Below are 26,395 nucleotides of genomic sequence, written 5' to 3'. Positions count from 1 at the left end.
GTTTAACTAAACATGTTCTGTATGAATCTGGTTTTAGTCCTGAGGTCTGACTAATGATCAAATAAAAAATTAAAGATCTCAGTCAGTCATGGAAAGTTTTTTTTCCTCTCAGGGACCCTTGACCAATACGCTAAATTCTGTTTTAAGATACATGCCACTGTTGATACTTGCATAATAGTTTTTGCAAAAATTCACTTTACGCTTTCGGCCAATCAGAAAAGAGATATTGAGCTGAGTGTATAATAATTCTAATCATCGCTCCTATCATAATAATTATCACAATAGTTATTATTATTGTTATTATTATCATCATCTTTGGAGATTTGAAATTTTTTTTGGACGTCTCGGATTGGCTAGTCCACCAGCTCGCTTACAATAACTTATCATTGGCAGTACAACTCGAAATCCAAACTCCCAAGGAAGCAAACAGAAAGTTAAAGAAACAAAACAAATGCAAGATAAGCAAATTTTATTTCCAACTTCTTACACACAAAAAAAAAGAGTTAACCATAAAACTTTTTCTTGAAATCACAAATGAAGTAAAGTAAACGATGTCCACAAAACGGCCCGAATTTTAACCGTTAGTCGTCAAAGCCATTTCCCCACGGAGACGGTTTCATGAAATTCACACTAATAATTATTTAATTCCGCTCAAATAGCCTTAATTACCTTCGGTTATTTTTGAAAAAATTGACCTGCTTTTAAGAAGCTGTTGTGGCGAAAACCTCTCATAAGTATTCAAACATACAGCGGAAAATGCGGCTTTAGAATGTAAAATACACTTTAAATTCAAAGAATGTATTAAAAAAAAGTATAGGACAGAGACATGACATCCACAGAAAATAAAAATAAAAAAATCAAATAATTTTTGCAAAAGAAATCTTTCAGTTTTACAGCTTGTAACTTACTGACGTCATAAACTCTTTTTTCTCACTTGAAAAGAAATGTATCACTAATTCAGTAATTTACAAGATAAAAAAATAAGTAATAAATAAAATACATATAATAAAATAAATTAATGGAAACGCAATCCATGCCAAGTACCGTTTTAGAGTAGTAAATATAACTAATAACGACACTAAGGTTTAAGGCCATATGCACTCTAGATTTCACTGCTTTAAAAGAGTACGTGAATAAGCATTATCTATATTTTCCACCAAGAGCAATTGCCCCACTATTACGGTCGAATGCTACTACTGCAACAAATAGCTGGTACACATTTTCAGCGCTGTCCGTTTGCTCCTTGGCAATGCTCTCGTTGCTACTCTTAGCTGTAGTGTTGCATTCTTTATCATTAACTTCCAAGTTATACTGCTTCCCTTGATTTAAGTGACAATTACAAGTTTTTAACAAAACTAATCTCAACAGTATGACAATGCCTATCACCGCCAGAATAATTATCAACGCCAGAATAATAACCAACGCACGGACACTTGGATTCCTGAATGCCGTCGTAAAATTCACATCGTTGCTGCATTCATCTATGAATAAATAGGTCATTATTCTCTGTAAGTTTATTATACTCATTCAACCTGATAACAGAGCCCCTGGGGGGCACCATGCATGAGCTTAAACCTCATATTCTACAATCTCTTTAAAGCTTCAATCAGGAAAGCGTTTTTAAGTTTAGAAATCTGTTGCATTCAAGCGTCTTCCCCTTATGCATAACTCGGATAAAACGTGAGATATATCAAACTCTGAAAACCAAGCTTAGATCACAAATCTTTGCAATGGGTTAAAAGTAACACATTCATCATTTGGAAAAATCGATACGACGGTTAACAATAACAACAAAAGCAACAGGTGGAGCAGAAGAGATAAATGAGGTCAGTCATTCAGCTATATAGGAAATTCGTTTACATGCATATTGGTTTATATTGTTTTCCTCGGGGAAAAAACAAACAAACAAACCAAAAAAAAACAAAACAACGGTATGAATAATTGAGGGAGTAGAGTCTGAAGGTTTAGGAGCCTCTGAGGTTGGGATGTCACCTTAATGGGAGATAAAACATAAGATTTTATCATTATAAAAACCTATATATCTCGATTAAATACGAGCATAGATGAGAGTAAGAAGTCACCTTAATAACGATGCACAAGGAAGAGGAAAGAAAGAAGAGGAGGAAATAACAGGGAGAGAAAGTACGGATTGCAGTGTTTACCTGGTGGTGGTGAAGATGAACGGCCTGGCATGCCTAAATGCAGGAAAAAACACAATAGATACCTCAGCCATGGTTTTCAATGTGTAACAATCCTTAAACAATAGGTAAATAATTTTCTTAACTGAAAAGAAGAGGGCTCCAATGCAAATAAATAAAGGACCGTAAAAACTTGTGTATGAGCCGTAATGTTAAGTGAGCCACACCCCCAAAAACTATTGGGTGCAGCGTTCCACAAATTGTTGTTTTTTTTAAAGAAAATTAAGGTCTTCTGGTGGCATCTAGTAATCAGAGCTGGCTTTTCCATGAATTTAAGTGGCATTTCTTTGCTTATGTGAAAATTTATACCCAGGAATCCAACATTAGTGAGTACAAGTGAGTAGAACGAACTCACCCTCCGCATAAAACCTCACAGTGAGAGTATCATTTCCCACAGTATTCTCAGCGTATAGGACATAGTCACCACTGCTGGCCTTAGTGATGCTTGGAATCTTCATTAGTTTTTGAGAACTGACGTTGGATGTCTCCTGTATTACTCTTTCGTGTGACTCCAAGACATGACTCAGTGAAACCCATGGATAGGGGTAGGCCTTCACCTGAGCTTCAAAGAAAAACATCCATCGCTTCAAAGGCATAGATATTTTGCTGACTGACCAGCGTCAGAAGTGGGTGCTCTAGAAACGGGTAAGGGCAAAAATGATGAATATTGGTAAAGAAGTCGGGACTCCAATTCCCTTTACATTGAAACAGAAAATAGACAGAAGGACGCATAGAGACAGCATATAAAACAGAATATTTAAGAAGTCATTACCTTGTACTACTTTACGACGGTAAATACTTGTCTTGGCTCCTGTATCCGTCTTCACTCGCATGATGAAGTATCTTCCATCGTACATGGGGAGAAATTTCTTGATAAGTAAAGGCCCGTTGAGAAAGGCATTGAAGTGTGGATTTTCAAGAGTTACCTTCTCCATAAAATGTATGCCAGCTATCCAATGTTTGTCCCACTCATTATTGCAATCGTGAGTTGGGCAGGAAAACCATCCAATAAGCATCCCATATTCTGGCTGCCTCAGTAAACACTGTAGCAATACTCTCTGGTAAATTCCCACATGAATATGTCTGGAGCTGTGTCATAATGAGAAAATAGTTTCACTTAAATAGTTTTAAGTAGAGACTAATACATGGGTGCGTGTAGATATATAAGTTCTCTTCAAGTGCTTAACGCGATAGCTCATGAGTGAGATGTCTAGTTGGATGTGAGAACATAAATTTCATATCTACAAGCCACCAAGTACTATTTTATTCAACATATAAAAACAACAGCCCTTTACTGACAAGAAATGTCAACTTTGATATGAATAAAAATAAAAGGATCGACAATCCCTGAACAAAAATTATAAGGTTCGTTGGCGCGAAGACTCAAGATGAAACATTATGCCAGGGATTAGTTGTAAAATAACACTTTTTCCAAAGAGTAGAGATGGATCAGCAAAAAAACTAAACCACTGAGCAATTATTGGATGATCGTGAATTATCAAAACTGAGCTCTAGGTTTTTTTTTCAAAGCCAAAGGCTTAAGCAAACAACATAGAGCAGGCCTAAAAATTCATAATATCAATTGTCCAAAAAAAACTGAATTGGACACTTCCCTCTGAGTTTGCAAAAGAAACGAGAACACTACGCAGACAAAGATCTTGAAAACTAGGTAGACTTTGACCTTGGCATGGTAAATGCAAATTATCAGTCAGATTTTTCATTCTAAGTTTAATGTTTCATAATTTATAAAATCACCAAGGCACTTGTACTATAATTTTGAAACTCCATTGCAATTTTAGCTATCTGACTAGCAATGCGTGCCAAAAACATTGGCAAGGATACTGAAAATGATAAGTTATATGTTAATGACAAGAATAATGATAATAATATTGGGAATTATGATGATAATTGAGTAATATTAATAATGATAATGTAACAATGCTGACAGTAATGTAAAAATAATAATAATAATAACAACAGAAATAACAATAAAAGTTATGATAAAAGTAATAATGAAAATTTGAAAAAAATTAGAAAAAGTGATAATAAAATATTTAATAGTATTTACGCATCTTGGAAAATTAAGCTGTTTTTTTGTAAAGGTGTTATGAAAGGGATCCTGAAATTTTCAAACATCCTTACTTCTCTCGATGAAGATCTCAGATTGTTCTGACTTTTGGCTTAAAGAAGCTGTGTCTGTTCTTGATTTTTAAACAAGTTTAGGATTCTCAGAAGAAACTAGTGGGCCTCAATGTATACTGACATGTCTAGTCATGAAAGTTACAAAACAGAAGCATGATAACAAGATTTACAGTAGCACTATCACACTAATTAGAGCTCTAAAACAGTTATTTTTATGCAGCATCAAATATTAAGTTGAAAACATGTGCAAGAACCCTGTTGGTAAGTTTGCAAAACATGTTTTGACATTGCGTGTGTCATCTTCAGTTGCAAATGCAATGTTACAATTTGAATTCAACTGACTCTACATATACATTGATGAAATACGATGGACAATTACTCTATACAAAGTTGTGAATTATTGAAGAAAATGTAATGGGAAATTAGTAATGGTGATTCAATGAGAAATTTTTGCTAAACACAAGCTGAACATGGAATTCATTTCTATTCTAATGTGCAGGTCAATGAATATCTCCTGAATTATATACTGGTAGCTGGTTCTAGACAATTTGGAATTTAAGCATAAAAATTGGACTGAATTTATGCATTTTTAAACAAATGTTAATCATGATTACTTGAAGTCTTTTAGGCACAGTGATTACTTGGCCAATTACAAACTTATTTATGACCTTCAGCCTGAGGAAAAGATCTTTAACATGTTACAAAGTGGACACTAGGATGGATCATATACAATCTTCAAGCCTTTATTCAAGATGGCGTCTAGTTGTCGATCGAGATGCTTGTGCTGCGTTTTGGAAACAGACTTAACGAGGAAGTTTGCAGCGGATTTATCTTTGCAAATCTTTTTAATTCACTATATATCTTGATGAGGTTATGATGAAACATTCAAGTGGCCAATTTGGCGACTAAATTTTTAAGATTTGGTCGTGTTCAACTCGTCCGCTACGCTCACTCGTGAGCTATCGAGATGAAGACTCGATGATAAATTCCACATCAACACGCACCTATAATATTCTCTATTTATATTCATAGTCGAACATGAAGAGCATAGGAAATATTGCTTCTAAAATTCACGTATCACCAAAGCTAAATCTAAACTATAAGTGTCGCCGTCGCTTCCGCCTTTCACTAAACTAGCAATTTCACACGATGTGATTCCCCGTAGTACCCCTAAAAAGCGTGCGAGGCTTGATTGAGGTTTTTATATAACTAAACTAACCTGTTACTAGAGCTGGCACGAAACATATAAATAATGTGATGTAAAACCCGATAATCTTCATTCTTGATGCTCCTAAACTTCGTGAAGTGACGATCTTTCCTTAAAATAATGACATTCACCTATATCAGTTTCGACGTAATCGGCCGTATCTGTTTTCCGAGAAACAAATGAATACCAACAGAGCACGCGCCGTCTTGTTCTTGAAATCTCAGCTTACTTGACAATAGGAAAGCGATCCATGTGCCGAGAAAAGCGTAGAAGAGAAGTTAAGTGGTATATCAAGGTAACAATGTTATGGTAATTGATGTTGAAAATATAAACTCAGGAGCTCTGTTTTGATTTGCTAATTTCTTTCGTAGCCGTCTTTTTCGCTTGTCACGAATCGATGAGCTCGTTGCGTGACTAGCCTAGTGGACCACTGCAAAGGAAAAGGAACGAAGTTTGTCGAAAGAATTGATAAAAAAACCAAAAAAAACAACCAAACAGTCGGTATACGAAAAAATTTGTCGGTAGCTTACTCTCAGCTACTGTGAACAGCGATATTTTTAAATCTTGAGCCTCGATCCCTAAATAGACCCATTTCCTGTCCTTGAAATGAGGTCGAACTCGAGAGCAAAATAGTTGACAGAATTGTTCTTCAGTTCCGCCTGGGTTTTTATCCCCCTCCGCCCTAAGTTGCTTTTAATTTTCACGGACAGACGCGATATTTATAGGGTGATCAGGAGTAGTACCCTTGAATGTCGTAGTATTTGCGATCGTCTAACATATCATTGCTTTTGCTTTCCACCATCTATGACTGATGAATGCTTCGAAAGATAATGATGTTATGATTAAAAGACTGATAGGTAAGTGAGATGTTTGACGGAACGAAAATAAAGCCGAACCTTGACCCACAGACCGCTGAGTGCAAGGTTTGAGCAAAAAAAAAAAAAAAAAAAAGAAAGAAAGAAAGAAAAAAGAAAAACTCCACCAGTCTACTTTTTTAGACGCTGACTTGTTTTATTTCCCCTTGGTTGACGTTATCTCGGGATCCCTTCACTAAAAATGGTACAATCCACTTTCCATTTTCCTTTGCTATATTTTCAAACGTAGCGTACTCAACTTGTTAAACAAGTTTTTTTGGGAGTACAAAATACCAATAGTCCAAATAATCGAACACTGCAACGGGTAACGGGTGGCATTTCATTTCATTTCATTTTATTTCATTTTATTTTTATTTAAACACGGTCAATTCATCAGCCTAAAAAATACATATGACATACGCTAGAATATTTAAAATTCAAACTATATAATATAACACTAAAAGCTGTTTTCCGTGAGTGCCGTGCGTTAGACTTAAAGAATGTCATTGATCTTACGTTTAAATACCCCCAGAGACTCTGTGTTCCTTATATCGCATGGCAGCAACATTAATATGCTCGAATTTGATGTGTTCCAAGAGATTATAAACTGATGTTCTCTTAGTGGTTCCTAACACTCCCTAATATGGCTTTTTCAAGTCCTATCAGTTCGATTCCATCTGTTTCTCGCTCAAATTAGGGTTAATCGTGCTCGTGATTTCTAATCAGCCTCGCGCTATGCGCTTGTCCAATTTGAAACTCCTCGCCCAATTACAGCCTTTATTGCATCCATTTTCAAATCACTTGTGATCCTTGCAATCTGTTTGGCTCTTTCCAGTGTAATTTTTTTTATCAAATTACATCATTTTATGCTCTTAATGGCATTTTTTCCCCAGCTTTACTTAAACATGACGATCAATCAAATTTCAAGGCCTGTTCAAAAAAATCAATCAAATCGCGAGAAAATGACACCTTTTGCAACTTTTTATAAACCGGCTCAATATACTGGATCAATAAAATATTTGAACAGAATGAAAATACCTTGTATTGCCTCGCTGAATTTTGCTATTTCAAAATGGATGTAATAGAGTGGTAATTAAACTTCGTGTCTTGTAATTTTGATATGAAATCATTCTTGTGATTTCAATCAAACTCGCGCTGCGAGTTTATGAAATCACACCGATGATTTCAGACCAAACTGCACTCCACTCAGTTCAATTACCAATAGAAATTGCAGTCCACTAAGCCCAATTATCCATTCATATTTACACCTAATTCGCACATTATTTGTATTTTCCTTAGTGAAAATGGATAATGTAAGACAAGGACAGAGAATACAAATAGTTCAAAATCTCTTGACGAGAGCTAATGAACAGATTACTTAATATAGACGGGTAAAAAAATGCATGTCACACTTTTCCGAAAAAGTTGGAAAATAGAAGTAAAACGGTTCGTTACGGTTATACTATGTATCTGCGTCTCCGGCACAGCCTGCATAACTGTAGTTTTGCCGGTATCCTCTTTTTCTTGAGAATGCAAAAGATTCCTATTGTTCCCATCAAAAACAACAGAAGACCGACCACTGTTAGAGCAATTTTCCATCCAGCGAAACTCGAGCCCCCTAAAAAAACACAAATAAATAAATAAAAAAAATGAAAGAAAAATGAAAGAAGTCTGCGTCCCAACGGCCTTTTTGTACCGTCTTCCATCTTTATTGAACGGTCAATTAAAGCGGAACCACCCAAATAAATCCAATTGTATTTAGGAGGTAGTGTCTGTACATAAAGTGGTCAGTTGTGGCATAAAATGGCTCTTTTTTAATCGTTTATCTTAATACCCCTATTCTGTGGAACCTACACAGCAGTCAACCTGTGTGAAGCGGTCATGCTGCCATTCCGCGTGGGTAACCGCTTAACGCAGGTTCGACCATAATTTGTTTCCCTATGAGAGGGAGAGGATGTGAGCAGGAATACGGATGAGGAGGCGTATTGGAGTGGAGGGGAGTGAGGGGAGAAGCGGAGGGAATCATTGTATGTGAAATTCTTTAAGACATAGTAGAGTTGAGTTCGATGATAAACAAATACCAGTAATAAAGATTTTGGTCGTGAAAAAAAGGATTGATAAAAATCAATGGGATCCTATAGAAGTTTGGACACAGTTGAAATTTGCTCCAAAACTGACATTGAGTAAATTGAAAAAGAATACATTGTGCTTACCTGATGTTGTTGAAGATGATAGAGTTTGGACATCTAAGGCTAGAGACAGAGTGGTAAAGTAAATAACTTCTTAATTGCGAAAAAAAAAGAATTGATAAAAATCAATGCAATCCTACATATGTTTGGACACGCTCAGTTAAAATTTGCTCCAATACTGACCTTGAGAAAATTGTAAAAGAACACATTGTACTCACCCGATGTTGGTGAGGATGATGGAGTTTGGATATCTAAGGATAGAAACAGTGTGGCAAAGTAAATAACTTCTATACTATACCATCTGTTCATATCTTAAAGAGGTCAGAAATTTGTATTATATGCCATAGCAGTTCTCGGATCCTTGTTCAATCCTTTTAAGGTCATCTGAAAAGGTTAAAGAGCGAAAGAACCTACCTAATCCTGTAGTTGTCCTCACCGCCTGACCTAGATAGAGAGGGAAAAAAATTGGAAGCATCTGAGCAAGTGTATAGGTTCTTGCTAAAATAGAAGTAGGTTTAGACGAAAAAAAAAAAACCAAAACAAAACAGAAGGAAATAAGAGGAATCAAGCAGTGACAAACAACACAAAGAACAATAAATGAAATTAATAGAATACAAAGAGCAAAATTTTACTGCGTTTCTCTCTCCTGACAGGTTACATCTACTCTCACGAAGTTGTCCAACATACAAATAAAATCAGTACCTTCAACATAAACTTTAAAGGTGAGGATATGATGTCCAACTGAATTCTTGGCGTAACAAGTGTAAAGTCCACCTTTAGATACAGTGACGTTACGAATTTTAAGACTTGTTTGTGAATCGACATTCGAAATATTCTGAAGGAGAAGGTCATTATGGCTCCAAGATACCCAGGGGTAAGGATAGCCCTGAACTCCAGCATCCATATGAAGATCCATTCCTTCAATGACACGAACCTCCAGAGGACTCTCTGGTATTAATTTTGGGGGTTCTAAAAAAAAAAATCAAAACTATCTAACTACTACAAGGAATTTATAAAAAGAAGTGGGGATGGCGACGTGGCGCCCGTTTCTCAGTCCCAGAAACTTTAAGGGCCAAAAGCCATATTTTGAAATAAAAATTTTAAGAACAGAGAAGAAAGTTCTGGTACACTTACCAGTCCAATTTGTTTCTTTAGCTAACAGTCTTATTGTAAACTTGTTTTAAACAGAACATTTTACAGGCAAGTCAAGCTACCGGGACCCTCAATAAATGGACCCCTGACGTCATGAGTGGGTTTCGGTTGCTTCTCGTCCTTGCTCCGTATTTTATCTCAGGGTTCTCCAATTATCCTTACCCCCTAGAAAAATTACGTTCCAAATGTCCTTTCTTTCTGTAAACCGTGGACAACAAAAGCCACCACGTGGATTGTCCAGTGCTAAATTCCAAATGTTATTATCATGAATACTTCTATTATTATTGTTATCATTACCATTATCATCATTATATAACACCTATATAAACATCACCTTTCTTTATATTGAGGATCGTGGTGGACCCTCCTGTCCCTTCAAAGGTCTTCTGGGTTTTACAAATAAACATTTTCCCATCATCCACTGGTAGTACCTTCCTTATAAGTAAGGTTCCGTTGGTGAAAACGTCAAAGTTTGGGTTATCGGCAATTGTCTCTTCCACATTTTGAACATGCGCTATCCGGAGCTTGTTCCAGTTTAGTTCGCAATCAGCCGTGGAGCAGCGGAACCAACCGATATGCTCAACATTTTCTAGATCACTGGACTCAGAGCAAGGTAGCAAGCGTCTCTCGTGTATTTTTACTGTAACCTCAGCAACTATCAAATAAAGGGTAATATAATTTTTTTTAAATTCTCATTGTAATATCATAACTGTTTATATCATTCTTACTATCATTATCAGTACCTCCCTTTTTTCCGATTTTCAGGAGTGTTCGGTGAGCTTCCTTTTAAAAACTTGCATATAATTACGCGCTGACCGATTAGAAGCGTTCGATTTAAATATGGAATGAATTTTAGCTTGTCGTCATTAGGGCGGAAGAGCCCCTGACTTGAAACGACTCACAGCCCTTGGGTCCCCAAGGATGGTTTTCGCTATTATTTTTGTTACCATCATTATTATCATAATTGTTAATGTTATTTTTTTTAATGCATGCTTCGTAAAATTACTGCACACAGGGCACCCTCGCGATCTGCTTGACTGAATCGCCATCGGTATATGCCGCATTGAATAAGTGAATAAAATTTCCCAAATGCTTTATAGTAGTTTATCGACGTACCGTATGACGTATTGATGTTGAGGCACCTTGTTACATATTTGGTGACTTAATTGATACTATGGAGTGCACTCTAAGACATTTAAGGTGTCAAAACATGAGTTTAACAGTAGATTTAAACTGGCGAGTGCAATGCTAACCCAAGCTTGGTTGGATAAGGCCCGGTTCAGACGCTGTACTTCAGCCGCGCTGAATCGAATTCAACGATAGGTCGACCCAAATTAGTTAATCCTGGCTAAATTGATTCAAACGCCGAACTTTATACGGCAGAAATCAGTTAATCGAAGAAAATTAATATTCGGTCCTTGGTTTAGCATACGATTGTAAACATTGTGTACGCCATGGATTCCGGCAGCAATCTGCAAGGATGGGACTTTTTTCTGTTCAAAATGCTGGAAAACAGCAAGAAGATAAAGAATGCAAATCGTCATTGAAATAATTTATGGATTTGGTGGGGCTCAGTTGAAGTACGGCGTCTGAATCAAAGCCGGCCTACAGCCGTTCTTCCCAGCTCAGCCAGGCAGGATTAATTGACTGAGCCGATCTAAATTAAATCAGTCGTTCCGAATTGATTCAGACGCCGTTCTTCACATGAACTTAATTCGTGGAATTTGATTCGGCTCGGCTGAAGTACGGCGTCTGAACTGGGCCTAAGTGACGAATACACGACAATTCCTTCTGCACCGACAGAAGTATCGAAAAGGCCGCCAAAGAACTTGTTGCTCTGAATTATTTACATCCAAAGACTCGCATAATATTAAAGCGGCTTTCTTTGGTCAACTCCGATCACCAGCTCAAATATTTGTTACAGTAGTACCTGTTAATAACGCCAAAGAATGCTATATATTTCACGGAGCGAGAAGGTTTTTTTTTAAGAGCTAATCATGATGAATTGTAAGTTCTACAAGTGAGTTCTTTATCGCGCGCACCGCATTCACTAACACTACGTAAGACTATGGAAATAGAAATCTAACTGAGATTCCCGAATTATACAAAATCACCTGCGGATCAAAAGTAACGAGTTTTAAATTTCAATTCATTCCGAAAGCGAGAAAGATTCCACATCAGCAGACAAACATGTCCTTATTGCGACTTCTCCGGCTGCGAAATAGTTTATCCGCCGCCATAGTTACAAGTGACTCACACATCTGCCGGTCGGTGAGTTGATTCTGGGGTTTTATAAAATAAGTGCTCTAGTAACATACCTTTGGATTTTAGTATTGAGCCCGATGAAAAGAAGAAGTATAGAAGAATTATTCTCAAAGAAATGTACATATCAAGTCGAAACTCCACTACAAATTAAATCAACGTCGATTCGGCGAACAATTGATAGTCGATCACGATTGCGAGTTGACTGGAAAAGTGAATTTAATGACTTGGTCAGGTTCAATATTTAGCACTGACGTCAACAAAAAAGGTCACACAACATCGTCTTGTATTTTAAGTGAAGTGACCATTTTACGGAATAAGAGATCGGAAAATGTTTTTCTCAGGGACGAATCTACATGTTTTAACCTATCTAGAAATCTTTTTTTTTTTATCTGGTTGTTTATTCATTTTATAGCGATGATAAAGATACGTGTGTGTCATATAGTTGTGGTTCTATTGACCTATTCATGTCATAATTATCTTCAAACAAGAAGCAGACAAGGTCTTTGTATGTTTTCTATTGAAGCAGGGATTACTCAACAGGAAATCGTCATCCTTAATGAATTTCATCAATTCGTTTTATTGGTTAACGGGGGTAATGTTTGCACGAGACTTTGGCGCGATCACGTTAGGCTGGCGAAATTTCAAAACGGTGTTTTCCTTCGGAAACGCAGTAATCTCTTTATTACGGTCGAAACGATTGAAACGCATGAATGCAACTAACAGACGTCGAACCATCCCATAAAAGATTTGAGGTCGAACTAGAATATTTTATACAGAAACTGTATATGAAGTATTTTTATAGTTCGATAAGTGCGTCGTTCCTAGATTATAAACTCCCTTGCGAGTACCAGGAATGGCAAAAACGCCCTGATGGTCATTTAATTGGTATCCTCTTCTCGGCCAGTCAACCTCCCTGCTCATCTACAAGGCACAAAATAGATTGTTAAAAAGGACAGTGAATGCTGAGAAAAGGGCAAAAACTTAACAATTCTGGGTGTGAAAATAATTATTCTATGATACACTCGCAGTTTGCTGTTTACTGTAATCAAAAGTTCTTTGCATTTCCCCGGAATGCATATGCATATAAGATCATGTCAATTTGAACTTAGGGGAGTAGACTTAGGGCTTATGTATTTCTAGTGGCAGAATGGAAGGGAGGAAATAAACTGCATCGTTTCATTCAATACTGGCGCTGAGCGTCTTACGGTGTTAATTACCACGCGTGCCAAAAACGCTCATGAAAAAATATTCATGCGGAAATCATGACAACAATTTTTTAACACGGAAAAAAGCCCGTTATCTTTCAAGGATTGAGCACAACAGGGTAGACGTGCTTGTTCTCCCACGAGTATACAGAAAGTGCAACCCACTAGTGCCAGGTTATCCAACCGACAAGCCAAACATGACTTCGGTATGTCACTTACTCAACGTAACTAAGATGTGTCTTGGTCAATAGATGATTATAAACCACTTCAACCTGATTGGCTACAGTCGCAAGATAATACATGGTACATCCATGCACAAGATTTAAGTGCATGATAGAATATACCATAGTTATCCTTAAAAAAAAACCGTTACGCTGTTGGAAGGGGGAAAAATGGGATGTAAATTCATGGAAACCATGACACGGAAACAATACCCAGATCGAAATGCACCAATCGCAGCAGACCATCATGATACCTAATGCTGTGCCGGAACTAGTCGACCCTATTGCCTGAAGAAGACTTACAGTAAGCAGTCTAAACGTCGCGATCTACATCTTGTGACTTTGTCGTGAGACAACAGAACAAAATTTATATTATCATCCAGCTACCACGATGAACAACAACCTATTACCTAAATTTCGATAAATCACATACTTCGTGCACCTTAAGTTAACTTCGCGTTATTGTGAAAGTAGGGGCAAGTCTTTAACCACTGTAAAGTAATAGCGACATTGGAGTCCCCATATGATTTTCGAGTTCCTGTCGAAAATGTAAGGACAAAAAATGATAAATAAAATCTAATTGAACACGTCCTGTTTCTCTCTCAGAATCCTCTCTTGATCGACGATCGGAAAAAGAAAGTTCGATGAAAGAATATTGATATTTTTTTGTGCAGCTGACCTGGAGGTTAATCTGCACTGGGAAAGTGCTCACAAAAATGGCAAATGTTTGTCAACCGACTTGGGTTCTAAACTGAAGCCTATAATCTACCGCTACTGTATTTTTAACAGTATTACACACCTTTGACAACACGGTAAGCTCAGAAAAATAAAGTATTAGAGGATTTTAGTTGTATCAAGAGGAAATTTATCTGATCCTACAGTAAGGGTCTGTTGTAAATTGATGATCCCCTCCGCTTCGGTAGTCGATTTTCTCTTTATTTACTCCCTTTAAAATCTGTTGGAAGCAACTGATTTTCTTTCCGCTCCCTTGAAAACCATGTGATCCTTCCCCACCCCAAAAATTGGGACCTCATCCCCTCCCCTAGAGATAAATAATGACTTGCCTCTAGAACGTTTTTTTTTTCTTGCTAACACAGTAAAATCAGGCTAGAGTGAGATGTTCCAGTTCTTCTTTCATAGTGATTACAACTTGTTTCAAACTTGGTTTTAGTAGTAGATATAGAGGATATTACATGGCCGCGAGGGGATACGAATTTTATCTTCGAGTTCTGAAAGTACCTCTCACGATAAGCGAAGAGATACTTTCTGCACTCGAAGATAAACTTCGTATCCCCGCGCGGCCATGTAATGTTCTGTTTATTTTATTTATACTGATGAAATTTCCAAAGAACCGTCCGCGCGCTTGAGGGGGAAGCTCTCTTGTGAATGGCTTATCGTGGTAGTAACCATGGCGACACCAATATCCTTACACGTGAAAGATAAAAATAGTATCTTCACTGCGCGCGATGAAGATATGATTTTCTAGTAAAAGGAAAAATCCTGGTATTTCATCAGTATCAATCTAATAAACTAACTCCTATCTTTATGGCCGGAAGGGGTCTTGTTGCACACTAAGAAACAGTGCACAAACGAGTTTTGGGAGTTCGGCAACTGAGCTCTCGCTAGAATTTGAAGTTACAACGTCTATTTTGAGATTTATCTTTCTCTAGTCGGGAGCTCTTCTTGAAAGGCTTTAAAATGGCTTAGGAGACGACGAGACAGTTGGGGAAAACACACAACTGCAAGGTAAGTCATTTTTATTGAGATTTTCTTTTTCTTAAAAACTTGACCTTTCTTTAAAGTAGCTGTTGTCCTGCACACCTACCCTGACAGTAGTAAATTTTTATTTAATTACACTTATTTCAGCGAAATAAATTTCAATTATTAAACAAAAAGTAATAAAGAAAATGTAAAGTAAGAAAATAAAAAAATGACTTTAACGATGAGACAACTGCGTAGCTGGGGAAGGGGGGGGGGACCTAAGTGTCTGTGACCCCCCTTTTGTGAGCCTTTTTTAAGCAAACAACCAACAATATTCAGGTAGCAAAAACTGGGGAGAATCCTCTGTTTAACACATTGTGACCCCCGCTTTACAAAATTCTGGCTACGCCCCCGTAAGAGAAAAGTGAGTAGTGACTAAGGGAGCAAAAGCTTCCAAGTCGGCGAGTACCACTATAAAATTAATGAGGACTACGTAGTAGGATAATTTAACTTGATTAATAACTTAAATTTCCCTTCGATCTACATTGGAAGGGTAGTGAAAACCATACATTTGTATTACCGTGACATTTTGAGGTACAGCCTACTTTAGGGCATAAAAAATGCATTGAACACAAAGTTCACCTGTCTGCCCTGTTTAACCGAGGTATAAACAACATCGCAAAGTGTCCCTCCAGATAATGTGCATGGTCAATATATAACATACAAGACGCGCAAATACTTTGCGAGTTGTGCAGTATTTTTCCGAGCCTGAAGGAGCAAGGAAAAGTACAAGCAATGAGAAAAATGTCAGCTCGCTTTATATGTTAAACCATCGAAGAAAGGATGTCGTTTGGCTTCTAGTTTTCAAAACCTCGTATAGTCTTATCTGAGCATCGTACTGATCGCACAAGGAACAAGCGAAAGAATAAAACAACACAAATGAAGCCATTTATGTGTTCCTGATGACATAAAAAAATCCTTGTGGGCTTGGAAGCTTGCTGCTGAAAAAAAAGGAAATTAAAGATCGAGCGAACCGTTTCGGTTCGTATTGGTGCCCTGTTCTACAGTGGAACACCGTGGCATTTTTCTGCTCGTTCCATTGCCCTAATATGGTGAAATGACATAATAGTAGAAAAATCGGATCAATATCAGTATTTGGGCAACTGCCCACCTACCCCTCCCCTAACCCAACGTGAGTTAGGGGAGGGGTAGGTGGGCAATTGCCCAGATACTGATACTGATCCGAAAGTCAATGTTTAGATCTTATGTACATCATAGTTCTTCTCCTCCGTCCTCTTCATTCGGGCAATCTCCTAGGTTAATTTCAACGGTATCTTCTAGGGCATGCTGATTGTCATCGCCACCTCCAAATCTACAACCATGGTTATGGGAATAACCATGCCTCTTATTCTTCTTGATCTTCACAACCAGATAAATAATGATTATAACAGCAATTACTAGAAGTGCAATTAAGGAATAGATCAGAGGGGCGACTTTGTTGAAGGCTGTCTCAAAATCCAGATCTTCCTTTCCTAGGAACAGTTAATATTTTTCTTTTCAGTCATGGACTATTACACAAAGTACATGCACTATGTAATACTGTATATCACAGAGACCACCAAACCCAGTGCATATTGAATGGCCGATATTTTATTGTGGCTTAATGTTTTGTGTGAATAGGGAAGGAACATATGTGGACCACTCTTATCGGTGAAAATGTTTTTTCGCTTAGTTAGACACCAACAGAAAAGACTGAGCTAGTTACAGAAATTCACGATTTCATCTCCCGACGATCCTGAAAGCTTTTATTGATTTAAGTGTTTGTTACATAAATCGCTATGGCCCTATTTTCTTTGTTGTAAGAATGAATTAACCCCAATTTTGCGCAAAATGGTTTCACGGGAATGATAAAAAAGCTTACATACAAACAAAAAAAAAATTACACCACTCTTTTCGGCCATGTACCTTTAGAAAAAAAATGTCTTATTGCATCTTAGCTGACAAAAAAAAACAAGATAAAAACATAAAGGACCTTTTGAAAGCTTAAACAAAGATCCTCGCTAAGTAACAGCGGCGTTTATACCGGGGGAAGAGATAAGCACGGGCTCAAGAGGCCTGCATCATCTAGGTTGTTGTAGTAAGATGCTAGACTATTATACTAAAAAAAAAAAAGTTGAGCAACTCATTCAAAGAAAAGAAAGGAACAGACGTATACTTACTTGAGGAAGGTGAAACTGAGGAACTTTGGATATCTAAAAAAGTAAAAATAATATGAAACAAATAAAAACTTGTAACCTACGTCTATAATATCCTCCAACTGAGTGTCTGTGAAAAAGAAACCACAAAAAACCCCTGACGAGATAAAACGTAAGGAGCTTAGTTTGTTATAAAAGCGACTCATCTCCAAAAATCATTCTTTTTTTGTTAGTGCATCTTTGCAGCTCCTTCTGCGTATCACATTAGTTGGACCTTGACCGCGTGCATCGGATGCAATAATGAATAATAGCAGCGAATTCATCACTGAGAGGTTTTTTCTTGGCTCCAGTCACATTTATTTTCTCCTGAAACTTAAGAAAGGATAGGTAGGCTGAAGAAATTTCCTTTACAACTTTATAAACACAAACTTGACCGCTCCATTGATCTTTGTTCGCATGTCATATTTCAGAAAAAGGACGGTTTTGATGGCCAAGACCTCATCGCCATTGCCCAAGATGCAGAGGTACTAAAGCAGTCCTAACCTATCATAAAAGAGCGTCTTAAATTCAAGAAATTGATTGCAATGAACAATGAACCTAGAGACGACACGAGTTCTTTACGGATACCGAGAAGGGACAATCCAAAAATATTTGGAAAATCCGAAAAATATTAAGAATCGATATCTTTTAGAAAAATAGCTTTTGAAAAGTTTGTCAAATCGAGAAAACAATTTCAAATCCTGGATTCATTCATAGATCCACAAATAACTTTCATGAAAATCGAAATTAGTTTACAATCCAAGAATCTTTTCAAAATCCAGAAAATTTTCGCAAATCGAGAATATATTGTCACGTGACACTTGCGCCAGTAGTCGGCACTTTGTAACGATACAGCACATTGTGTCGCACAAGGTTGCACTGGGTCGACTTGGAGTCAAGACGCGAACGGATTTAACTGTACCAAGTGTATTGCGATGGAAACTGAATGGATTCGCGAAGCTAAAAAATCTATTGCTTTGCTTCTTCTGCTTGTAGTGAAAATAAACAATTTTGTGGTGCTGAATTTCTTGCCCTAAACTAAAAGCGTGGAGAATGATCACTCTGATCATTTAAGTTCATGACCTTTGTTCTTGTGTATTTACCATCACAAATGCATCGAATGAAGTAGTGACCATTTTGAAGGTACAGAAGGAGTCTAAAAAACTGCTACTTTAGTACAAAAATACTTCAGAACAGCTAAAATTACTGAGCCCATTTCCTTATGAAGTCCAGATACAAAGGTTCAAGTACTTTAGGTTGTATTTAATTTTGCCTTCTTTTCTCCAGTTTTTGATTTAGCAGTTTTTTTTAAATTTCTGTGGTCAAACCATTAGATAAACATTGCACATGGAATAGTTGACTCATTTTTCGATGGTTGTACACCCCATAAGCCATGAAGGGAAGATAAATGAAAAGCATTGAGCTAAATTTCCACTTCCATTTATCCTTTTTTTACCTTAAAGTTTTAGAAAAAATGTCCTATAAATATATTTTATGTGTGTAAAATAAATTGACATAAGGGGAAAGAGACCAACTAAGAATGGCAGACTAGCTGGTAATTTTGACTGGCTACATGCTCTTTCTGCACTTTGGCTCGTTTTTGATATGGTTTTCAATTTTTTTAATTGCTGGTGTTGATTCAGCAATCTGAGATTATGTCCAGTCACAAATTGTAATTGTTGGAGATTTTCATGACATCGATCTCCTGTATATAGTAACAGAGGGAGGTGTAATTTTTCAGCTCCCACAAGAAAAAAACTGTGAGCTCTCACTGGGTTACTTGGCTCATTTTATACTCTCAATGTATCCTTTAATAAGTCAAAGGCAATTTTTACTTTTGTAGAGCAAGAATTGCTTGAAATTTGCTACAGGTAGACTCTTGCCATTGTTTCCTCCTTTTTCAATAACTGTGCAAACACCTGATGTAGTACTCACTGAAAGCTTATGTTTTGATAATATCTAAAGTAGCAATATGAGTGCATGTATTCTCACATCCACTGAAAGAATACTCAATGCTGCTCTAATATTCTTTGTTTTTCAGACGCAAAAATCAAACAATATCTATATTTCTGTTCAGGAGCTGGGCCATTTGTTGCCTTTGAGTTATTTTGATAATTTTTTGTACTTTAAAAAATTAAATCAGTCTTGATTATAAGCTGCCTCGCATTATCACATTTGCTGAGTCATTGAAAAGAGAAGCTTTACTCACAAGTGTCTCTTGGGTGTAATTTCTGGCAATGCTTGCACTGTTAAGAAGTATACTGATTTAGTGAAGAGATATATTTTAGAAAAATTAATGGTTGAATTAAAGTTAAATATGTATGTATATTGTTCTATTCTTTCATATGATGTTTCAAAGTTTGTCTGTTTTATACCACAATAAAGATTCTTAATAACTATAAAATCATAGTCTTTGAATTTGTTCGAGTTACACTGAGAGGAGTACATTCAGCAATGTACAGGAGAAAGCTTTCGGATAATTAAATGAAGTAGTCGAGAACTACCGGTAAAAAAGATATCAGAGGTTTCGCATGGGTTGAGTTTACTTCAAAGATAACAGTCCTCAATAGCACAAATATGATATCCAACTCAAAAAAGATTTTGCGAAGGTTCCACTGTCCAATTTTCTTTGAAATAGACCACATTTTATTTTAGCGACTGATTGTTTTTAAGAAGATTAATGAAGATGAGTCCCTTTCTAGGGAGTTAAAAAGATATATCTGGTTGCTGGTTTAAGAAAATGGAACTTGAGGGGTTCTCAGAACCCTGTTCAGTCCTTTTGAGTCATTTGAAAAGGTTAAAAGCGGAAGAACCTACCTGATGCTGCAGTCGTCATCACCGCCTGACCTAGATACAGAGGGAAAAAAATTTGGAAGCGTCTGAAAAAGTGTGTAGCTTTTCTCTAAGATAGCAGTAGGTTTAGATAAGAAAATGAAAAAAAACAAAACGAAACAAAACTAAAAAAACAAACCAACAAAACCAAAACCAAGACAGAAGAAAATAAGAGAAAAACAAAGAAGCAAAACAAAAAAAACAAAAAAAGTAAAAAACAACACGAAGAACACTAAAAGAAATTAATAGACCAAAAACAGCAAACTTGCTCTGTTTCTCTCTTTCATGACAGTACCTTTAATGTAAACCTTTACAGTTAAGATAACATGTTCAAATGAATTCTTGGCATAGCAGGTGTAAAGTCAGCCATCAGATAAAGTGACATTTTTTCTTAAAGCCTTGTTTCTGAATCAAAATTTGATGTATTCTGAAGGAGAACCTCAGAATGGCGCCAGGTTTCCCAGGGGTAAGGATAGCCCCGCACTCGAGCATCCAAATGAAGGTCCATTCCTTCAATGACATGAAGCTCCCAAGCATAAATAGGAACATGAATGGGAGCATAAATGGGAGAGAGAAGTTACCAAAGTAATGATTCACAAATGCCGCTGATGGACTTAGCTGTCAAATATTGCTTGTAAAAGATATCTTATCACACCTCAGAACAGGAAAAAACACCAAAAGCAACAAAAAGATATGAGAAAAATGAGATGAAGCAAAAAGTAAGAATAACACAAGAAGGCTAAAACAATGCTCGCTTAGTTTCAACAGTATACAAACCTGGACAAGATGAAGACAAAGAAGTTGGGGTATCTGAGTAGGAAAGAACAAACAAACAAACAAAACAAAAATAAGATAAATTAAAAAGAGAGGATTGTAGCACATTGAACAGGTGGAAAGAAAATGTAAGGCCTTTATTCACGGAATCACTACCAATGCAACACACGATTAACATTAAATTAGTCATGGGTTGATCCCCCAAAGAAGAGAGGGGGGGGGGGGGGTAGTGAGTAGGAAAGAGAAGAAAGAGAGAAGAGGAGGAATTAGAGCAAGGAGAAAAAGTACGGATTGCAGTGTTTACCTGGTAGGGGTGAGGATGAACGGCCTGGGATGCCTAAATGCAGAAAAAACAAAAAACAAAAAAAACAATAGACACCTCAGCCATTGTTTTCAATGTGCAATAATCCTTGAACAATGGGTAAATAATTTATTTAACTGAAGAGAAGAGGGCTCCGTTGCAAATAAATAAAACACCGTGAAGACTAGTGTATGAGCTGTAAATGTTAGCTACCCAGTGTTTGTTTCACTCATTATTGCAATCATGAGTTGGGAAGGAAAACAACCCAATAAGCATCCCATATTCTGGCTGCCTCAGTGACCATTGTGTCGATACTCTCTGGTAAATTGCCACATGAATTAAGTCTGGAGCTCTGTCATAATGAGAAAATAGTGTCACTACATTGGCATTAAGGAGAGACTAATACATGGGTGCGTGTAGATATAGAAGTTCTCTTCAAGTTCTTAACGCGATAGCTCATGAGTAAGATATCTAGTTCGATGCGAGAACAGAAATTTCATATCTACAAGCCAAGTGATAGATTTTTGAGAAGATTTTGTTGTCCACTTTCTTTGAACTTAACCACCTTTAGCAATTGATTGTCTTTAAGAAAATTGATGAATACCAGTTCCTTTCAAGGGAGATAAAAAAATACATATTTCGGACTTCTACCTGATGCTGTGGTTGTCGTCACTGGCTGACCTAGATACAGAGGGAAAAAAATTTGGAAGTGTCTAAGTAAGTGTGTAGCTTTTCTGTAAAATAGCAGTTGGTTTAGATTAGAAAAGGGAAAAAAACAACAAAAATATATTTATATAATCTGAGTGTAATAAAATGAAATAAAGAGAAAGGGATCAACTGAAAATGGCAGACTAATGGTTGTAAAATTTGTTTTTATTGTTGATGATTCAGCAATCAGAAATTATGTCCAGCCAAAAATTGTAATTGTTGGAGATCTTCACGACATTGATCTCCTGTAAATAGTAACAAAGGGTAGTGTACTTTTTAAGCTCCCACAAGAGAAAAAAAATTATTATGCCCTCATTGGGTTACTTGGCTCATTTTATACTTTCAATGTATCTGATATTCAGTCAAAGGCAATTTTGACTTTTGTATAGCAAACATTGCTTAAAATTGGACACAGGCAGACCCTTGCCTCCAATTATTTTTTCCTTTTTCGATGATATGGCAAATACCTGATGTAGCACTTGCTGAAAGCTTATACTTTGATGTTATTTAAAGCAGCAAATAAGTGCATGTATTCTCACATCCACTGGAAGAATACTCAATGCTGCTCTAAGATTCTTTGTTTTTAGATGCAAAAATCAAACAAGATCTATATTCTTGCGTGGGAGCAAGACCATTGTTGCCTTCGCCTTCAATGTTCTTTGAACTTGGCCACATTTAGCAATTGATTGTTTTAAAGAAAATAAGTGAAGACCAATCCCTTTTGAAGGAGATAAAAAATATAAATCTCAGACTGGTTGCTAGTTTACAAACATGGAACTTGAGGGGTTCTCAGAACCCTGTTCAGTCCTTTTGGGTCATCTGAAAAGGTTAAAGAGTGGGAGAACCTACCTGATGCTGTGGTTGTTGTCACTGGCTTATCTAGATACAGAGGGGAAAAATTTTGGAAGCATCTGAGTAAGTTGTAGGTTTTCTCTAAAATAGTAGTAGGTTTAGGTAAGAAAATGTAAAAAAACCAAAAAAAAAAAACAAACAAACAAAACGAAACAAAACCAAAACCAAAACAGAAGAAAATAAGAGAAAAACATAGAAGCAAAAAAAAAAAAAAAAGAAAAACAACGCGAAGAACACTAAAAGAAACGTAACTGAAAACAGAAAATTTTAAGGGCATGTTAAATAACAGGTACCCTTAATAAATGGACCACTGGCGTTATGCGTGGGTTGCTTCTCGTCCTTGCTCCATATATTTTTCTCCGCGTCCTCCAATTATCCTTCCCCCTCAGAAAAACAATATCCCAAATTTCATTTCGACCTGGAAACTGTGGACAACAAAAGTCACCACGTGGATTGTCCACTGCTAAATTCCGAACACTTTTATCATGAATACTATAACTATTATTACTATTATCATCATTGTATAACACTCATATAAACATCACCTTTGGCTATTTTGAGGATCGTGGTGGACGTTTCCACCCCTGTCAGGTTTCTTTTGGCTTTACAGATAAAAATTTTTCCATCATCCACAGCTATTACCCTCTTGATAACTAATGTTCCATTTACGTAAATGTCAAAGTTAGGGTTATCAACAATTGGCTTTCTCATTCGCTCAACACGAGCTATCCGGGAGTTGTCCCATTTGGATTCGCAATCAGCAGTACGGCAGCGGTACCAACCGATATGTTCCACATTTTCTGAATTATTTGATGCAGAGCAAGCTAGCAGGATTGTCTGGTTAATTTGTACTGTAACCTCAGCACCTATCAAACAAAGGGTAATGCACTTTGTTTTTCAATTTTTATTTTAACATCATAACTGTTAAGTTCATTCAGATTAAACTGCAAAAAAGGGTGTTACTTTCAGTAAGCTATTAATAAGAATCCACATGGGTGATTAAACTTTGAAATTATTTTATTCTCTATCAAATTTTGAAGCCCTCTAAATAATTCTTTTCTCTGATTTGTGTCACTGTCATTTTGTTTCGTGCCACTAGATTTCAGCACTACTTGTTCTTCTTCATAATTTTATAAAACGTAATTTGGAAATCATCGTCGTTTTTCCCCTTGCTTACTGAGTATTCTTCTCAATCATGACAGTATATCTTTTTTGTGCACCCTCTTCTTATAGTTGCATTGCATTTTAAACTGAGTTATTAGGAGTTATGGCAAAGCTATGTAGAAACAAAGCGACCTAACGAATTTATTCGTTCAAGATTGAATCAAATTAATAGACTTATAAAGCTTTGAAAATTACACATCTAAGTTACATCTCGGTTTAAATATCTCAGAAAGGTTTAATGAAATGTTAATCGACGCATTTGTGCTAATTTTAAGACTTCATGGGTCGTTTGAAGCGTCTTTTTACGAACTTACCTTTGGTCGGAGGCCGTTAAGAGTACAAAGGGAGACGATGTCTTCTTAGCAGATTTCAAAATTATCTCCATGCATGTTTGATCTCGCTAGCATTTGATGTCGTCAAATTTAAAATCAAGCTTTAGATGACCTTGATCCGTGACACGTGCGTGTGTTTTGATTTATCAATGCATTCTATGCTAGTGTAAATTTAACAGGTCTTCAATCATATAACAAACATAAGTAGATATAACATACCTTCGCAGGTTACTGTTGAGGACCAAATAAAACAGGAAAAGGTCAACAGGACCAACATTTTCTTCTTAGGGCGAACTAACGTTATAAGCTCGCGGTCGTTTAGCCAGTCGGCCATGTTTGATAACAAAATAATGAACCAAAGATCCTACCGGCTAGCGGTACACCCGAGGAGAATAGTAGGTTCCATGTATGGACAATTATTATGTACCAAATACATATTATGTCTTGTACTTCATATACAAACAATGTCCTATACTTTACATATAAATATCCTACACACACATACAACCATACACAGTTATGCAGCGCCATACAGAGCTATAAACAGCGATACAGGGCTATAAACAGCTATACACAGCTATACAAAGCTATACACAGCTATACAAAGCTATACACAGCTATACAAAGCTATACACAGCTATACAAAGCTATACACAGCTATACAGAGCCATATAAGGCAATACATAGCTATAAATAGCTATACAATGCTCTACACAACTATACAACGGCTTGAATTAAGCTTACATAACGCTCCGCGCAACTGAAACTCGAATAATTCTGAGAATCGAAACGGTCACTTGCATGCCGCAGTTTCTTAAGTTTACACTTTACAATGAAATAAATCTATCAATAAGGTTTTAAGATGTCTTTAGCCTTGTGAACTGAATTCCCAGTTTTCTGGGAATTCCTAGGAATTCTCAAAAATTCCCAATTATGCAAATGACCCTTGCAAACTGAACTCCCAGTTTTCTTGGAATTTCTGGGAATTTCTGGGAATTCCTAGGAATTCTCAAAAATTCCCAACTATGCAAATTAACTCTGATTTAAAAAGCTTGGAATTACTGGGAATTTCTGGGAAAGGAAGACTCCAGTTTTGTGAGGACTTGGAATCCCTAGGAATTCCTAGGAATTCTCAGCTTTACAAACTACCTATAATTTAAGAAGTGTGGAACTCTTGGGAATTTCTGGGAATTGAATTTGAGGCAATTTTAATACCCTGAGGTCCACATAAATTCTAAGAAATTCTCAATACCTTGAATGTGAAGGTTTTAAGAAAAAGAGTAATTTCAGAGGCTTAAAACTTTGGCTAAATAAAAGGTATGCTATACAAAACTTACCAAGAGATATACATACATGTACATGTTTATAACTTAAAGATCATGAAATTTATTACTCAAACTAAGTTTTAGTAAATCTTTAAATTAATATGGATTTTCTCATGAACCAGCTGTCAGTTATGTTAAATGAAAATTGCCAACTTCCACAATAATTAACAATAATTACATTGTTATCTTACTTCCCTAACCTACATTACTGGTTGCCTTTGTTAGAAAACCTTGGAACAGTCAAGCTCAGTTGCCTCAAACGCTGTCAGAGACCTTTTGTTGACAATACTTTTAGTAGAAATTTCATGCCTTAGACAAACAAATTCAACTCCTAATTAATCTTTCTTTTTTCATGATTGTTGTTGCTGCTTTTTTTCAGTTTTATGCTCTATATTCATGACTAATTGCTGTAATTTGTTTTGCTGTTTTTATTCTTACAAAACATTTTTGTAAGAGTTCCAATACTTGTGGATCATCCACACACTTTGCAAACATTTGGCATGCAGACAAGACAGAGGTAGTCAATGTACCCTTTGAGGAAAAACACCTTTTATATGACGTCTTCAATTTACTTTATTTGAAACTCTGATCTGAAAATATTTGTCAACAAGACTTGTTAGTAGTGAGAAGTACCAACCAAGTTTCCTTTCATAACTTAATTTCTTAAATGTCCCAATCACTGGATCTCCCAAAAAAATATTACATCTTTTTATTTTTGGTGCAAATTACAAGTCCTTCT

General features: G+C 36.5%; 3 protein-coding genes across 5 annotated transcripts; all 3 read right to left on the bottom strand.

Moving 5' to 3' along the window:
- Positions 1-478: 478 nt before the first annotated feature.
- LOC131780954 (uncharacterized) lies at positions 479-5,867 on the bottom strand. 2 transcript variants are annotated; one of them, XM_066169252.1, is made up of 8 exons: positions 5,777-5,867; positions 5,560-5,658; positions 2,971-3,287; positions 2,554-2,760; positions 2,163-2,195; positions 1,942-1,992; positions 1,861-1,894; positions 1,465-1,481 (listed from the first exon to the last, which is right to left on the bottom strand). In XM_066169252.1, the coding sequence occupies exons 1-8, from the start codon at positions 5,797-5,799 to the stop codon at positions 1,478-1,480; spliced, it is 768 nt and encodes a 255-aa protein (XP_066025349.1). In that variant the 5' UTR covers positions 5,800-5,867; the 3' UTR covers positions 1,465-1,477. The 2 variants fall into 2 exon arrangements, with proteins under 2 accessions (XP_066025347.1, XP_066025349.1); XM_066169250.1 differs by lacking the exons at positions 1,861-1,894; positions 1,942-1,992; positions 5,560-5,658 and having other exon boundaries at positions 479-1,481; positions 5,679-5,867.
- An 876-nt stretch (positions 5,868-6,743) lies between these two features.
- Positions 6,744-12,194, bottom strand: LOC131780948 (neural cell adhesion molecule 2-like). The gene is made up of 7 exons (XM_066168178.1): positions 12,061-12,194; positions 10,077-10,397; positions 9,293-9,559; positions 9,005-9,034; positions 8,809-8,841; positions 8,615-8,653; positions 6,744-8,019 (listed from the first exon to the last, which is right to left on the bottom strand). The coding sequence occupies exons 1-7, from the start codon at positions 12,128-12,130 to the stop codon at positions 7,859-7,861; spliced, it is 921 nt and encodes a 306-aa protein (XP_066024275.1). The 5' UTR covers positions 12,131-12,194; the 3' UTR covers positions 6,744-7,858.
- A 3,016-nt stretch (positions 12,195-15,210) lies between these two features.
- LOC131780952 (uncharacterized) lies at positions 15,211-24,830 on the bottom strand. Of its 2 annotated transcripts, XM_066168169.1 has the most exons (9): positions 24,551-24,826; positions 23,381-23,701; positions 22,833-22,862; positions 21,927-21,956; positions 21,279-21,311; positions 20,978-21,010; positions 20,186-20,215; positions 17,354-17,386; positions 15,211-16,666 (listed from the first exon to the last, which is right to left on the bottom strand). In XM_066168169.1, the coding sequence occupies exons 1-9, from the start codon at positions 24,663-24,665 to the stop codon at positions 16,407-16,409; spliced, it is 885 nt and encodes a 294-aa protein (XP_066024266.1). In that variant the 5' UTR covers positions 24,666-24,826; the 3' UTR covers positions 15,211-16,406. The 2 variants fall into 2 exon arrangements, with proteins under 2 accessions (XP_066024266.1, XP_066024267.1); XM_066168170.1 differs by lacking the exon at positions 20,978-21,010 and having other exon boundaries at positions 24,551-24,830.
- Between the last annotated feature and the right edge of the window lie 1,565 nt (positions 24,831-26,395).

Source organism: Pocillopora verrucosa, chromosome 6 (genome assembly GCF_036669915.1).
Source record: "Pocillopora verrucosa isolate sample1 chromosome 6, ASM3666991v2, whole genome shotgun sequence".
Classification (NCBI taxonomy): Eukaryota; Metazoa; Cnidaria; class Anthozoa; order Scleractinia; family Pocilloporidae; genus Pocillopora; species Pocillopora verrucosa.
Note: the sequence above shows the minus strand (reverse complement) of the source record. Positions and strands in the feature narration are given on the sequence as shown.